Here is a 17,087-nt window from a genome sequence, read left to right as displayed (position 1 = left end):
CAGCACATTCCAGAGCTTTGAGAAGAAGTTTCTTTCTATCAACAGGTAGTATGTGCCTGCAAGTCAATGCAATAAAATACATGCAAGGAAGAAAACCATCAGATTCTACTGATTTTATTCAACAGTCCATATGTAGTGACTATTTAAAAGCTAAAGCATGGTTTGAAAAACAGCTTGTTTGTACTCATATATGTTATTACTGTTCATGGCATCTATCTGGTTTCATGCATGTTTGTTCTGTATTTCCATTGCCATTTTTTAGGTTTCGCCTAAGCAGCGCATGGCTGTCTCGTCGAGAGATGCTATATACAGTATAGTGGGGGACGCTCTGCCCACTTTCCGCGTGTCTTTTTGATTGGCCGTATTCCTAAATGCTGCGTTCTGATTGGTTTTCCTCAACTTAATTCCGCCTCCTGACGGCCATGTCGTCATTTTTCTCCTTCCATAGCTATCGGCCCCTTTACTTTTAAAACTGTTTTGTTCCCCTGCCTCCCCCGTTCCCTCCCACAGTCCGTCACTTCTCTGCCAACCACAACCCCCCCACCCACTCCCGTTCCTGCCTTCTTGGACGACCGCAGTTTTATTTACAATACAATAGGACTCGCGTAAATACGAGTCCTATTGCAATTGTAAATGCTTTTTCCCCTCTGATTGGCTGGCTGCATTCGCACTTTATTTTGCCTACGTTATTACATTTGCCTTCCCATCTGAGATAAGAGAGGCTTGGAACGCACACTTCACTGGTAGTTCCTCCTTGTTTCAGCGTGCGCCGAAAGTTCAACATCAGCGGTTGAAGTGTTTGCTGCTTGCAGCTTACACTCACGGGAGAATGAGTGGGGCTGTGATGGCCGAGAGAGTCCGGTGTGCTTCCGGAAGATGCTGGAGCAGAGCGAGGAGCAACAGCTGGAGGTAACGCAGAATTGTGACACGAGCTATTGGATTGGATTTCCCAGTGTCGGGCCGAGGAGAGCGCTGCCGCCAGACCCTCTTCTGCACTGCCTGAGCACCTCCAATTCCTCCACGCCTTTTAGCAACCTCATTATTTAACCTCTGCAGATAATGAACTTTCTGACAGTTACTTAGCAACAGCGGCCGCAGTCACCAGCCCATCTATAAAGTGGGGCGGTGCTGGTCCCTACCGAGTGCCACGCACTGCAGACCCACCGCCTTTAGGCGCCCTGCGGGCACCAGTGCCGGTGGTAGCTTTCAGACAGCGGGCGCACCAGCAGCCAATATTCTCATACCTCTCACACTCTCTTTTCTACAGATCAAAATAATCCATCCTGGTTCTTATCACCATAGTAACAGGTTCTACTATCATCTATCTAGTCCACCACTGCCGGTCTCAAATAACTATCTCCATCATAACACTCGCACACACGCTGCTGCTGGCCGCCTTGAACTTCTTCGCCAGCACAAAGGCACCCCTGGGTTCAATATCCGGGCAGCGCGCTCCGCACACGCCGCTGCCTGCTTCTCCTGAGCTCAAGTCTCTTCCACGCCTGCAGCGAGCTCGCCTCACGCCGCTGCTGGCTGCCTAAACCGCACTCCTCTCTCCTGACCCCTTCACAACTCGGGGACTGCGGGCAACGCCGTGTTGCCCCCAGCCGACCGTTCTGCTCCAGGCTCCGATCCGCCTGCAGTTCTTGATCCCTTTGCACGGTCCCAGATTGGCAAATCCAACTGCGGCCCGACGGTGCCTTCGCTTGAGCGTTTGTCATCTCCCTTTCAGCGTGTAGTGGATCCCCGTTTTATCCCTACGCGGCCAGACTCAGCATTTAAACATCGAGTGATGCTCAGGCGCTTGAAAGATGTGTGGAACCGCTTGTCTATTGGCTGTAATCACCACTAGTTGAGAGCAATACCGGTCCATAATGTCCTTATAAAATAGAACGCCTTCTGCATTGCCATCGTCAAACTTAATCCCGGCCCAGACATTTTTTAATGGCAGCTGACCACCTTTTGGTGATTATTGCTGAATAGTCTGGTTAGTTTTCAGTGTTAAAACGTGGCTCTGTGCAATCAGATCACATGGAGTGAGATAGCCGTCTAGCTCATTTCCTGTCCTACTGCATCTATTTTGCTGGTAGTGCACTGTGACTTCACACACTATAATGGTATAGTGTTAGCATTTATATAGTGTTTATTACCCCTGGTGAATGGTTCTATTACCCTCACACTGGGTCGTGCAGGGTGTCAATACGCGAGAGTACACTGCTCAGGTGTTTGTTTTTAGCTTATAGTACACTATGTTTTAACAGTATGGAACGTGGTTTTCTTCCCAGCACTTTAGGGCCTGACATAGTCTGTACGAGATGGCGCATGGCTCGGCTCTCAGATTTGGGGAGTAGATTCTGTGTCTTTTATTTACTTTGTTGTTGTCAGCCTAAGACAGCCATCTCTCAAAGATGTTTAACTATCAAACACCTTCCCCTTGCTTGGATGGATTTCGTCAGCGGACAGTAAACAATTGTAAAATGACAAAGGATTATTTTCTACACCAAATATGAAAACGTGAATTAAAGGAAGACAAAAAGATAGTGGGCAGAAATTTTTATAAATACCTCACACATTTTAATTTTTTGCAGCTTTTTAAAACAGAGAGCAAACTCGCACCAAGGTTTTTAGAGCGCTATTTATGCACACCAGTTGCGTTACACAAGCTCACCTTTATTTTGTTTTTGTAGGCAGGGGGAAATTAGGTGAATCATCCAGAATCACAGGATGGGGAGCCTGTGGTACTGCACCCTTTCCCTGCTTCATGCACGTTCGAACGGTAAATGTTACTGTACCCACAGTAATGTGCTGCATAGGTAAATAAATATAAGGCCCCAAACCGATTGCATTGCAAATGCTTGTTTTCATTAGGTAAGAACAGGCTGTATTCTGGAGCAGAAAAACAGTCATCCAGAGTTTTCACTGCAATTGCTACTTGCCAAATGTAACGGAATAAACAGGTTGCTCGGTTCTTTTATGTTCCTGAATCAATAATGTTGATTTTCAGCAGGTAGCATGAGACTTGTGAACCTCTGAACACCAGGAAATCTCTCCTGACATATTCAAGAAATCTCCAACTTTTATCTGTTACCTGGGAAAAAATTAATCAATTCTAACCTCCAAGACAGACTCTCATCCGTCACGCTCCTATGATTAGACCTCTAGTGCATTTGCCCTTAAGGGTTACCAAATCTAGAGCACACAAATATCCTGTGGAAGAATTTCTATGTTTTTATTTCTGTGTTGTATTCACTTATCCAGAAAGGCGTGCAGACATTACTTAAAACACCCAAAGTAAAATGTAATCAGACATTAACATACACATACATCCTTACACTCTATCTTACACTGGGCCCCATTCCAGTCTATGAAATGCAAAACGACAAGCATGTGGTACAACTCAAGCACGGAGTACCTTGCCAGCCTCGACGCAGCTCCTAGGGTCTGGGTCTAACATTAGTAAGCAACTCAAAAGTCTATGAAACATGTACTCCAAAACGGCCAGTGAACTATTTCTGTGATCCCAAAATGAGATGATGCAATTCTAAAGTCTAATCTGCCACAACCAAGCACCTCTTTAACAACTCTCCTGTGCTCACTTAATTCAACTGGAACCAGCTAAAAGATTCTATACAAGCAAAGAAGGCAAAAGCTGGTCAGAGGTTTGCTGATGGCACCGGTTGAGTACACGGTATTACAAAAAAAAACACCAATGTTGCAATATATTAAAACATACTTGACTCCTTTGGCACATCATTAACACATTAGAGTATACATCAAGTAACTGGACAAGATAATTAATGCAAACAGCCTACAGGTACATACAAATTAATTATTACAAATGTGAATGTTTGCATTGTTCAGCAATCTGTCCATCATCTGTTTTTTGTGTTTGTCACCCTTAGTGGGAAGGGTTTGGCCAGACGTGGGTCCTGTGCTCACTGGATTCAAGCCAGCCAGGCTGATGAGGGATGATACCCCGAAACTGGTCCTAGGATGCTTGTTTCCGGTCCAGGGAGGACCTGGCTTGGCATTTCGGGCTGAATTGTTCCCATGAGCAGCAGGGGCAAGAGAAATTTGCATATGGCTGGGTCCAAACTAAGGTGGCGTGGTGAAAAAAAATGTAATGGATTAAACCCAGACCTGTGAATGGGTGGTAAATGTTTGCATTATTCCGCATTCCATTGATCACCTGTTCTTTTTGCTACAATTTAAAAGAAGCACGGGCAATGCCATTAGGTCAGCTTATGAATGCACTGTCAAGCCAGACATGAAAAATCCATGCAAGTTAATATCTATTCTCATCGATGCTGCTGCCAGAGAGAAACGCCTCAAATTATCTAAGACACTTTAATAGTATTTTCATGGCATGTGTACACATCTAAAAGTTCAAGCTTCAGCAGCTGGATAAATAAACAAAATGATAACAGATGTTTGGAGAGCAAGCCCTTTGTTTGTGGAAGCACATCTTCTGCCCAATCAAAATGTCACATTGAGTCCCAACATGTGGTGAGTGCCCGAGCCCCCCTCTCAGTGAAACTCACATAATTGTCTGACGGCAGCTGCGCTGCCAAGCCAGACAATAAAAATGGTGACTGCAACAAGTGCATAAGTCTTAAATAAATCTGCATTATTTTAAATAATAGATGTGTATGCCGCTGTAGGCCCAGGAGTCAAGGCGGACATGATACTTCAAGTATACTCAAGCTTTGGTAGTCCAAAATCTTTCTTGCTATCTAACTTTCTGTATGCGCTGTACTTAAGAGATGGTACTTCCTTTAGCTAGAGTTAAGCAAAGGTTGGTCGCACACTGCTCGTCACACCAGCAAGTTGCCCCAAAGGACTGTGGTAGATGTAGTGGCGACGGCGGGTACGCCTATGCCACGATGTTTAAAGAACAGTATGTGTTGCGTTAGCCATCCCTGGACACGTGTTTCGAGGTAGTTGCCTCTCGTCAGCAGGGAGCAGGTCAGGGTAAAGGGGTGCCGCGTGGACTGCCAAAATGTAATTAAAACAGGTCAAGTACCTCTCCTTTAGCTAGAGTCAGTTCTGTCTATCATTCGGATCGATTCTGCAGGTCAAAAAGTTTGTTCGAAATGTCTCTCAATCAGAGGTCGAAGTGGGCGGGAACGGCAGGGCACGGCGTGCCCCTACTTCTTTAATTCTATAGATTCCGTTCCCCTACTTTTTTATTTGGAACGTGCGTCCTGGGACATAAGAAATATCCACTGCCTTAGAGAAGGCTCTGCATTAGTGGCTGTTCGGGGACGGGCGGGGAGCAGGTAAGGAAAAGGTCTCCTTCTCTTGCTTCCTGCCCAGACGAGACAAGGAATGTGTCCGCTTCTGCTCTGCCGCTGGCAGCTGCCACCCCCCTCTTTCTTACTCTTATTTCTGTCTGTCTAACTCCTCCTCACTTACCGAAAACCGTGACTCAAGAAATGGTTCTCACCCTCTTTTTCTTCCTGTCGTTCATTTGTTCCCCTGTAAAATGGATGCAAAAGAGAAAACAACTTTTGCTGGAAATGCCGTTTTGACATTTTTATATTCCAAAGTGCAGCCTCGGAAATAAAAGGGTTCATAGTATGAAAAATCAATAACTAAATAAAGCAAGATGGAAGGTTCTTAAAGTGCCCAGATTGGTTTTATTCAAACCCCAAAAACATTAGCATCACTTTACCGAGTTTGCCATACCTGGTTGATGGGTGGATTGGAAAACAAAATGTGCAGGGCGGCTTTGTGTTCACGCCTGTGGTCTTTTTAAAACCATACTGCTTACGCTCTGTAAGCATATAAGCAGTGGACATTGAAACGGGTCCTTTCTGGGCCCTGTAGTTTTCAGGCAAAAATACTCATTGATTTCTGCATAAATGTAAAAGCGTTAAGTTCACCATGTTGTTTCTGCTTACATTTCACATGATTTATTTAATCTTTCATTCCCCATCAGTGTTTGCTTTTTCCAGGATGTTGTCATTTTTCCTCTAGGCAGCATATTGCTCTTGCCTAGTGCGTAAATTGAATTGAGTCGCATCCAGTTGTTTATAGCAGGTCAAATTGGATTCTAGTTGAAGGCAGTCTGAATTTCTCTCAGTGGGGCAGTCTGGTGTTCAGTGAGGGAGCGGATGTAGCACTGGGGGCAGAGCTGCCGAATTTAGAACTGGGGAACCAGGTTCAGCCTTCATGAACAGTCCCCCAGACCACTCTCCTGAGGGAGCACATTCCCACAGGCCCCGGAAGAGCCCTGGTGTATTAGCACCAGCAGGTGGACCCTAGCAGTGGCAAGTGTGGGTTCACTTTGAAGGCTTACCCACCACAATCCATACTGAAGTTCACCTCCAGTCTTGCGGGCAGGCCTACGAAGTAGCAGACCCTAGAGCAACAGTGACTGTCACTGAGGTCACAGGATCCTTGAGAAGAGCTGGCTCCAGGGCGGTGCGACCGGTGTGACTGCAACGGGTGCTCACTTTGAGTGGGTGCGTTGTAAATTGTGGTTTTAAAAGCACTTGCTGCCTCCTTCCTGGCCTACAGCAATTTTCAGCAATAATAAAAATGTCATGATAACTCCGGTGAATAAACTTCTTCCTAGAGCAAGATCGGAGTTTTATCTAGTGGAAGTTTTGACTCATGGAACGATAGAGCAGAGGGTTAATGTGCCTGCTGCAAAGAAAATGTACCATGCCCATCACAAAGTGTACATATTTAAAATAGGTCAGTGGGTTACTGCTTTTGTCAGTAAGATCCTTTTGCTACTTGCAGTTTATAAGTTAAAATCCTAACAAAGAACAGTGAGCTATTAACTTTCATCTAAGAGCTGCATACAAACTGCAAGGTATAAATTAGAGCGTTATGTTCCCCCCCTCTCCCCCCTAGTCTTTGATTATCCTAATGTTGCAAAAAGTGTTCATTTAGATAGAAATCAATAATGATTATTAAAGCGAACCCCAATCATGGTATTAAGTTGTAAATTCTGAGTTTGTGTTTCTCCAGATCAATCACTATTAAACTATACATATTTAGGACATTCTGGGATTAGAAACATATCCCATTTTGTGAATTTATTTTAATGTCAATAACTCACATTAATTGTTAAATAATCATGTGTATCCATTGGTTGTATTACATAACATAATAAGCTGTAACTGGTCAGTGAAATGCCAAACAAATACTAAAGATTGGGATGTTTTGCCAATCCTGGCCATACCTCTACCTCTGCCCACTGATCCAATCATCAGGTTATTCCCACCCTCCGATTCTCTGCCCACAGTTCCCCTACTTTTTTTCCCCCACTTCGACTACTGCTCTCAATCAGCACGTTTGGTCGCCTCGATTTCGAGGGTGAGTTTCCTCAAAGGGGAGCTATCCCACCACATTTTGGAAGTTCATAGCACCCACAGACCGCAAGTAAGTCATCCATTTGTTGTTTCACATTCGTTATGTGCAGGTAATTTATTTTCCAATCACACAATTAGTGTTTGTCGTCAAAAAGCGCACAACCAGTTTCTAAACTAAATTTGGAGATTCCGCAATTTCTCCCCAATTCCAAACTGAATATTGGACGCGCAGTCAGAGCCAAGCTAGAAAAGCCTCTGGTCTAAGACAAAAAAAAAACCTAAAAATGGCACAATCAAGACTGTCCTTAAGGTGGCTGGTCATGAAACGAGAGCTCCCTTCCGGAGGGAAAAAGTTCGAGTATTGTCCGATTGTCAGAAAGAGAATTGATAGGTCAGCTCAGGTTGGGACGAAATTCCAAATCAGTCTATCAATAAATTATCTGCAGCAACTGACTTCACAGGGTCAGGACAACAGTCCACACTAGTAACACGTCGTCAAAGTAAACCAAGCACACTGCTAAAACATGGAGCTCGTGAACAGAAGGATGAAAAATAATAAGGCTAAATTGATGCACTTCAGTCCTAGGCAGAGAAGACTAAACATTTTACACACAGGTGAACGAGCGGGCATGGCGTTAGTTCAGAGCTGCCGACTTTGAACTGGGGAACCAGGTTCCAGTATGGGCATCGGCTCAACATCCTGCGATTCTACGCAAATCACTTAATCTCCCCCTGCCTAAAAAAATAATGTTATCTTGTGTAATGTAACTGGCTCATGTAAAGCGCTCCAAAACCTTCAGTTCGAGTTCACGCTGTATTGAAAATCAACAGGTGGATTTAAAAAAAAAAAAAACTGAACACTACTGGTGGTCATCCAAAACACAGCCCGGCCTTTCAGGATCTCAGACTCTTGCATACATGTATCCATTTTAGGAACGAATGTCTAGATGTTGAGGGAAGGGACTCAGCTTTTTCTTGGTTTTTGCAACCTAAACTGTACCTTACATACGTGCAGATCAATTCATAAATACAGTGTATGGTACAAACTTTCCTTGCGTTTTACATCCCCCCCCCACCCGTCCTCGCTGCACAATGAAAAGCAGTAGTACCTCGGGGTCTCTCTTCGGTATATAGGTCTATGACAATGTCCCCCAGTGTGGTCTCCAGGAGTACCGCCATCTCCGGGTCCGAGATGCACCTACACGCAGCACTGTTGACACCGGCTGTTCGACTCTAGAGAAACGTCACAACCATGCGCTCGCAGAAGCCCAATTGGCTAGACAGCGCTGAATGACGAGCCCGTCAAGGAAATAGAAAGGGGGACTGACGAGTTGAACAAGCGGCATTTAACTGTCGCGGTCATCTTGGAACACATTATTTTATTTCTACGAACAATGTTATTTGCGTACCTGTTTCGCGTGACTGCACACATTCTAAACTTTTGACTCTAGATGTAGTGACATTTTGAAAAACAAATCGGGGAATTTTATTTTCCCCATTGACTTACATTGAAGCAAAGGCAAATTTAGGCGGGAGAAAGGTAAAATAAATACTTTTTGGCTTAAAAAATGGGGAGTCTCCCGCATGAATCTGGTTTGTTGGCATGTGTAGTGTCATGAGACTATGTGTCCGAGGACCCTTGCAGTTCTGGGATGATTCAACAGAGGAGGTAGGTAATAACTGGCTAGGAGGTGTTAAGGTGTGATTATTAATGGTTATGATGTAATCAGAGAACAAAGTGTGATTGTATGCGAAGGAATAAAGATGTACAGTCCACAGCTCAGTGTGTGGCGTATTTCTTTGCATGCTCCCGGGTTGGGGAGGACACTACAACTGGCGAGTGCAGAACCTGTGCCACAAAGAAACAAGACTGCTCTCCCGTTTAGTGGAGCGTGCTGAGGAAGCTGCTAAATAGAAGCTGAAGGTGCTCGTAGCGTGCTAGCCTAAACAGCAGTGTGCCTCAGGTCTCTCAAATAAAGGCATATTGACACCGTACAGTAAAAGGAGAGTTTTCAGGGGAACTCACTGGCATATGTGAAGTAGTTAGCCTTTATGGAGGCCAAATATTTATAGCGCAACAATTATCAAATTGTTTTTCTTCTCAAAAAAGGCAGTCAAGTTACATTTGAAAAACAGATTGCTTATGAAAAAGGTTCAAAAGAGAGAGAAAACTCTTTTGTAAGAAGAATGAAAAACACCTTCTACTCTACTGCTGCAGCGTGGAATTTCTCAAATCCTCCCTTCGTCATAGACCAAATATCACACTAGCGCATTCACTCAATGCATTCATTGGTGGGGCCCATAACACCAACACACACACCTCATTGGTCTACTCTTACGGGAGAGATGAATGCTCCAAACGCTGACATGAAATGAATACCTTATAACCTAAAGGAAAATAACTTATTTTCACTAATACCCTTATTACTACACATCTTAATCTTAAACATCAAGATACTCCTTCCACGTAGTCAACAGATCAAATTAGTTGTTTTTGATGTTAGGTGATTTAATCCATCTAAACATTCTAAATTCTTACTCTGTTCCTTTCAATAAATGACCCAACACATTTGCTTGTTACTCAATAATATTGTTTATCTAATTAATGCAAGAATTTAGTAAATCATTATTCAAACCTCAGAACACCATATTTACCTAATCTGGCTATTAGTCGTCCTCTAAGTCAATCAAGTCGTCATGCAGCACGCTACAGTCCCTAAGATTGGGTCGAGACCATAAGCATGTACACATCAATCAATGCCCATCAGTTCAAGAGTCCTCAGTTCATCAGGAAATTGGGCAGCAATTCAGTCTGTCAAAGATTCAGGGAAACAGCTGTCCTGCAGTGTCACCGTCTTCTCCGTCAGCATACCGTCAGGAAAAAAGAAAAAGGTCCGCTTCTCACTACTCACTATTCTACCATCTTTTATAATGAAAGTAACGTCAAAATGTAACAAAAGTCAGTTTTAGGCACTTCTGATTGGTTGGTTAAGATCGTCCGTTTCGGTTTCCCAAAGTCTATGATGTCACTCCGTCAGACATGATCCATCCTGTTGTCAAAATTGTCCATTGTTAAAGCTCTTGGCAAAAGTCCAGTCGCGACCTTGTTCGGGTACAGTCTGTGTAGGTCATCTTGAGGCCACTTGTTCAGGAGCCTGTGACATGCGCACTTGGTCTGAAACCTCGTGGAATGGTAGCTGTCACGTCGTGTTCGTTGGTCGGCCATTTTGTCATAGGCCCAATCGGTCAACTTAAGCGAAACAAACACAAAAAGTAATTAAAACATGGAAATAACGAATAAAATGTTTTAACCCTCACTAATTCCCCTTTGTGTATGTAATTATCTAGCATAATTGCGACATTTAAAGCGTTTATATTCACCCAATGATGTCATCTGGTGCAACTTACAATTACGTCACAAAGCAACATATATCATGCAATATTCTATTTTTCTAGTATTAGTATGCGTACATATATTAGTTTACAAATTAGTTTAGCCATGCAGAATGCAAATCCCACGTGTAATTCATACATTAGTAAGGTTGGTTAGGTACCACTCAAAACACATTAATATTATTACAATTAAGAGCCTATTCTAATTAATATGAACATGCAGAAATGTGGGGATATACAAAATGTTGTACTACCCGCTGCATCAATCCCCCCTTTGGTGATTATATCACCACACCATCAAAATTTTGTATTTCTTTTATGGAGGTTCAAAGTGATTTCTTGCTTTTATTCATAACTCAGTTTCCCCTGTCTCTTCTCTCTTAGCTGACTGATACATATTCTCCTTAACTTCCTCTAATTCCAGTTCTTCAAATTCTCTCTCTTGTTTCTTATCTTTTCTCCTTAAATTTTCTCTTTTTAACTTTTTCTCTCTTTTATTCTTTTTACGACAGATACACCCTAATCTTATTATTACTATAAAAATCACACAGGTTAATGGAAATAAGATTTTACCTAAAAAGGTACTACCTAAGTTTACTAAGAAATCTCTAATAGCTGATATTTTCTTTCCAATCTTTTCCCAAACACCTTCAACCTCCAATGGTGCAATTTCATCATGCAATTCAGTTATATATTTAATATAAATTTTCAAATCTTTACTTTCGTCTGGAATGTAAGTACAACAATGTTGAACTTTCAGAATTCCACAGACTCCACCCTCTTTTGCCAATAATATATCAAGGGCAAGTCGATTTTGCATTACCATGGCACGCATGGCAACCATTTCAGTATTTACCAATAAAAATCCTCCAGCGGTGCTTGTTGACAAGCGATCCACTACTGTTGAAAGCCTTCTAATTTTGTTTGCATTCAGAGATATTCCCACTGCTGGTATCAATGCTGCAAAGATGTCACCCACAATTTCTGACCAAGATTCTCTCTTACTACTTGCTAAATAACTTCCTAAGCTATGTACACCATCTTCTCCTCTATCCATATGAAAAATCTTCGGGAAAACCAGGCCTACATAACATGTGCCATACCAATGGTCTGGCAAACGATAATATGCCCTGCTCCCGCAAATAAAATATAACCCAGGAAAAACTGGATCTTTTCCACCTTTAAATCCCCATCCACCCATGATTCGGTATGTATCATGGCACTCACTATTACCTACAAAATAATTATCATATACAGTTTGATTCCTTCTAATACACAATTTCCCTTTCTGAGGCCAATCTAAAGCCATAGTTGGACTAGCTTCACCTTTCAAGTGTTTTTCCATTTCTACATCCCAGACTGTCTTTTCCACTTTTCCTTCAGATGCCTTTCTTTGCATTTCCAGTCTCCTTTCTTCAACCATATCTAAAAATGTATTTTCCTCTTTCTTTAAACTGCAAGTCAAATTATTCTTAAATATATATTCTAATGTTAGTTCTTGAGTTTCTAAGAAAAATTCACCTAATACCTTTGCAGGTTTTACCTTGTTTAACTTGTTAATTGATGGTACTTGTGAAAATATGTTATCTACATCTGAAAAATAATACTCTAATTTCCCTGTTTGGTAAAAAAAACTAGCTATTACACTACATGTTATTCCATAAGTTACTGGAAGGTGGTGATAAGTCACTCCCTCCGATACAGAGGCAGGTAACTGCATACAAACGTAGCAGTCCCTTACATCCATTGTCTTTACATATTCATACCATAATTTTGAAAACACATTGTTAGAAAAATCGGTTAAAGACCTGTCTTTATGTAAATAGTTTTTATCTATTCTAGTCGGAACTACCTATTGAATCTTTTCTATATTAGTTTTGTTTTCACTATGTCCTTCTATTGTATCTACAGTAACCTTAAATGAGATCAGGAGAGCAAGTATGCTCCACAGAAGCATTAGTAATCCTGTACAACAACAACACATTTTACACCATCTTCTCAAAAATATACATCTACCTTTTCTATCTGTGTTTGCCATTTTTGTTAAAATGGACAGTGTCTTTTGACTTAGCCTCTTCTACTTCACAACTAGTTTGTCTAACCCAAGGCTCTAAGCACCTACTTGGTTCTACCAGTTTTTTTTATCTTTTCCTGTATTTTATTGTCTTTCCATTAGCAGCTTCCTTGTCTCATTCAGTTTGGCATCTCATCATCTTTCACCTTTCCCTCGTGATCCGAATACAGAATGTCCTGAACATCCGTTTCTTCTCCAATATTGGACAAGATAACTCTCAGGATTTCCGATTCTTCGTCCTCCTCAACCACTTCTGGCACAATCACCTCTGGATTTCCTTGGCTATCCGCCTCTTCTTTTACTTCAGGCAGAGCCACATACGTCCATTCCAGCGACTTATACTTCTGGTTAGGTTTCCTCGTTCTTTTGCTTTCTTCAATTACAACTGTTTCTTCTTCTTTTGATTTCTCTTGACTCGTTACTTCATTCACTTGTTCAGCCCTTGGTGAATTTACTCGTGTCAGTCGATATCTCAGTCTTTTTATTTTATTCGGGCAAACGTCATCTTTTGCTGCTCTTTTCAATTTACTTCCTTTATCATTCTTTTCAGTTCTCCAAGCTCTCTTTCTTAGAACTCGACCTTCAGGTACTTCATCTTCACTTTCTTCTGACTCTGTTTCAACTAGTCTTTTACTTTCAACAGCTTCTTTTTCCACCACTTCTTTTGTTTTCCCTACTTCTGTCCCTCCTCGTATCTCCGTCACGCAATCTTCCTGCTGAATACTTGTCCCTACTTCTGACTGGATGTTGGAGTTCCCTACACCTCCTCGGGGTCTTCCGCAGTAATCTTTCCCTCTCTCTCTGTATCTGGCACCTGTCCATCTAATTGTGTTATTTCAAGTGGAATCTCTCTCAATCTTTCATCTGGAACTTCTCTCTCAGTAATTTCTTTTATTGTCTCTTCACTGTCTTTTTCTTTGTCTTTTCCTTGTCTTTTCCTAGAACATTGAGTTCCTTGTTCAGTCTCCGAGTCTGAGCTGGTATCAGAAATCTGTAACCTTCTTCTCAAGTAAATACTAATGGGGACAAATATTAGACTTGGCTCTGATTCCCCCCTTTCAGGGTTTTCTTTTGTTTTGGCTCTCCGTCACCTGATTCAGTACTGGATTCTGATTCGTCAAAATACTCCTTTTCTGTGCTATCCACTGGATTTGGAATTCTCAATGTATGACTTGCATGAATCCAGTTTTTCAGTCCAGCACACTTTACAGCTGTTGTTGTGGTCAATATGACTTGTCGTGGTTTTCCCCACCTTGGAACCAAACAGTTTCTTCTTCTGTGTACTTTTATTCTCACCCAGTCCCCTGGGCTCAGATCATGGGCTTGCTTCTTTTCAAGGGTGGTGGCATCCGCTCCAACCTGATGAAACACAGAATGAACTGCGTCAGCCAGGCTTTTACAGTATTCCAACACCATGTCATCAGTTATAGTCATCAGCTTGTTGACTGGTATGAACACATGTCGCATCGCCCGTCCCCTGACAATTTCATGGGGGTTCAACCTTGTAGTTCTGTCTTGAATTGATCTAATAGTCATGAGTACCACAGGCAAGACATCAGGCCATTTCATACCTGTGGCTAAACACATTTTCCCTATCCTGTTTTTGATAGTACCATTCATCTGTTCCACCACACCAGAAGCTTCTGGGCGGTAGGCACAATGTAGTTCTTGTCGTACATTCAATGCTTCACAGATCAATTTTATGATCTCATTATGAAAATGTCGTCCTCGGTCTGATTCAATTGTTACTGGGAATCCGAATCTATGGATAAATTCCCTCAAAAGTAATTTTGCCACTGTCATTCCATCATTTCTTCTTGTTGGGAATGCCTCTACCCATCTAGAAAACAGACAGACCATAACTAGAACATACCTAAACCTGTTACAGGGAGGCATCTCAATGAAATCCACTTGCATTCTGGTAAAAGGCCCTCCTTCTCGACCTATTGTTCCTAGGCTCACCACTGTCTTTCTTCCAGGATTGTATTGCTGACATATTAGGCATCTCTGACAAAGACTTTCTGCTACAAGTCTGAATTTTGCATTGTACCAGGTCTGCTTAAATGACCTAATCATGGCATCTCTCCCTATGTGTCCCTGACCATGATACATCTGTGCCATGGCAGACATCATGCTATCAGACATAACTGGTCTTCCATCCCGATAGACCCACACATGATCCTTCTCTCTTGGTGCACATCCTGCTTTTACCCACTTCTTCCTTTCCTCATCTCCTGCTTCTTCCTGTAATTGTCTCACTTCTTCCCAGGTATTCACAATGTTAGTAAACATTAGAGAGTAAGAAATCACCTCCTTCTCCTTGGCCCTGTTAATAGACTTCTGATTACGTGCACAGTATTGAGCCATGTCGTTGGCATATTTATTGCCTGTGGCGATGTAATCACCACTTTGACTATGGGCAGCACACTTCACAACAGCCAATTGCCTAGGCTGCTGTATTGCCTTAAGCAATTTTCCAACCACTTCAGCATTCTTAATGGGAGTTCCACTCGATGACAAAAACCCTCTCTGCAGCCATATTTGACCAAAGTCGTGTACGACTCCGAAGCCATACTGGCAGTCAGTTATCACAGTCACTCTCACACTTTTCCCAATCTTGCATGCTCTAGTCAAAGCAACAAGTTCAGCTACTTGGGCCGATTTTACTCCTTTCAGGTAGGATGCTTCCATCACTGCTGCAACTGTGCATACCGCATATGCTACACTCAACACTCCATCATCTGTTCTCAAACAAGACCTGTCTACAAACATGACAAAATCACTTTCTGGTAAAGGTACATCTTTTATGGCAGGTCGTGGTTTTGTACAGAAATCGAGTACATCCAGACAGTCATGATCTGTTTAATCTCTGACTTCTACATTCTCAGCATCAGGCAGCAATGTTGAAGGATTCAAATTCAAACATCTCACAAGACTTACATTCGTTGCACCTAATATGACTTTCTCATATTTAGTCAGCCGACTATGTGTCATATACTGAGTGCGACTCCTTGTCAAAAGGATTGCCACATCATGAGGTACAAACCCTTTCACATGATATCCCAATACAATTCCTTCACTCTGTTCAAAACTCCGACATGTAGCAGCCACTGCTTTCAAACAGCCAGGTAGGGCTACAGCTTCTGGGTCCAGCATTGATGAAAAATATGTAATTGGTCTCCTCAGTTTTCCATGCTTCTGTATTAGAACAGAGAGTGCACATCCATTCCTCTCGCTGCAGTACAACTCAAACTCTTTCTCATAATCAGGCATACCTAATGCAGGTGCTTCACACAACCCATCTCTCAATCGTTTAAAAGCTGCAAATTCTTCTTTGTTCAAATCAATGGAATCTCTCACATCACTCCTTGTCAATCGTACCAAAGGTTTTGCAATCAACGAAAAATTGCTGATCCATTGACGGCAGTATCCAACCATTCCAAGAAACATTCTCACCTCTCTTTGGGTCATGGGTGCTCTCATTACTTTTATGATCTTTATTCTGTCTATTGTTATCTTTCTCAGTACTTTTTCAATATTGTGGCCTAAATATTGTACTTCCTTTTGGAAAATTGGAATTTTGATGGTGACACTTTAAGTCCTCCATCTGCCAAATGATTCAGCAAGTGTCTATCTCACAAGCTTCACGGGTTTTCGACGCCACAAGAAGGTCGGCAATATATTGAACTAACACTGAATTTTCCGGCATTTCTAGACTTTCCAAAGACTTCTTTAATAGCTGATTAATTATTGAGGGGCTTTCTGTATACCCCTGTGGAATTCGGCACCACGCCAAAATACGTTCGCCAAAACGAAACGCAAATATTTGCTGGCTGTCATGGTGCAATGGGATGGAAAAGAAAGCATGGCATAGATGCAGTCGATGTTTCATAGGCCACTTATTTTTACTCCTGGCCGTCGCACACTCTTTTAATCTTATAATGAGTAATTGCTCACCCCCTGACGGTTGCAGCGCCACCATTCTTCGAGCAAGGAAGCACTCACCTCGGTAACTATTGAGATCTTTTTCTCCGACCAGCTGCATGCTCACCTTTCAGCATGCTTACTTAAATCCTTAAATCTTCCCCTTCTCTATATCAACCCTCACTCTTTACTTTCACAGGCAATATCTTATGCTCAGGCCAGCAAATTATCTTGTCCTGATGATGATCCTAGTATTTCACAACAGGATCGAAACGTCGTCGACCTAAGCAAACAACGTGCACATTAATCCATTGTGTAAAAAAGTGCATCTGTTGTTGTATAAAAAGCTTCTAACATTGGATAATGTACAT

At 42.2% G+C, this 17,087-nt stretch overlaps 1 protein-coding gene across 2 annotated transcripts in view; it reads right to left on the bottom strand.

Annotated features, from left to right (window-relative positions):
• Window positions 1–8,591, bottom strand: part of PPIL4 (peptidylprolyl isomerase like 4) — a 202,707-nt gene extending 194,116 nt beyond the window's left edge. The window contains exon 1 of one of the 2 annotated variants that reach the window (XM_085612253.1): window positions 8,435–8,591. In XM_085612253.1, the coding sequence (XP_085468379.1) occupies window positions 8,435–8,504 (70 nt within the window). In that variant the 5' untranslated portion in view covers window positions 8,505–8,591. The remainder of the gene's footprint in view (window positions 1–8,434) is intronic. The other variant, XM_085612254.1, reaches the window with a different exon arrangement.
• Between the last annotated feature and the right edge of the window lie 8,496 nt (window positions 8,592–17,087).

The sequence above is a fragment of the Triturus cristatus genome, chromosome 6 (assembly GCF_964204655.1).
Source record: "Triturus cristatus chromosome 6, aTriCri1.1, whole genome shotgun sequence".
NCBI classification, from domain to species: domain Eukaryota; kingdom Metazoa; phylum Chordata; class Amphibia; order Caudata; family Salamandridae; genus Triturus; species Triturus cristatus.
This window is presented reverse-complemented; position numbering and strand designations above follow the sequence as displayed.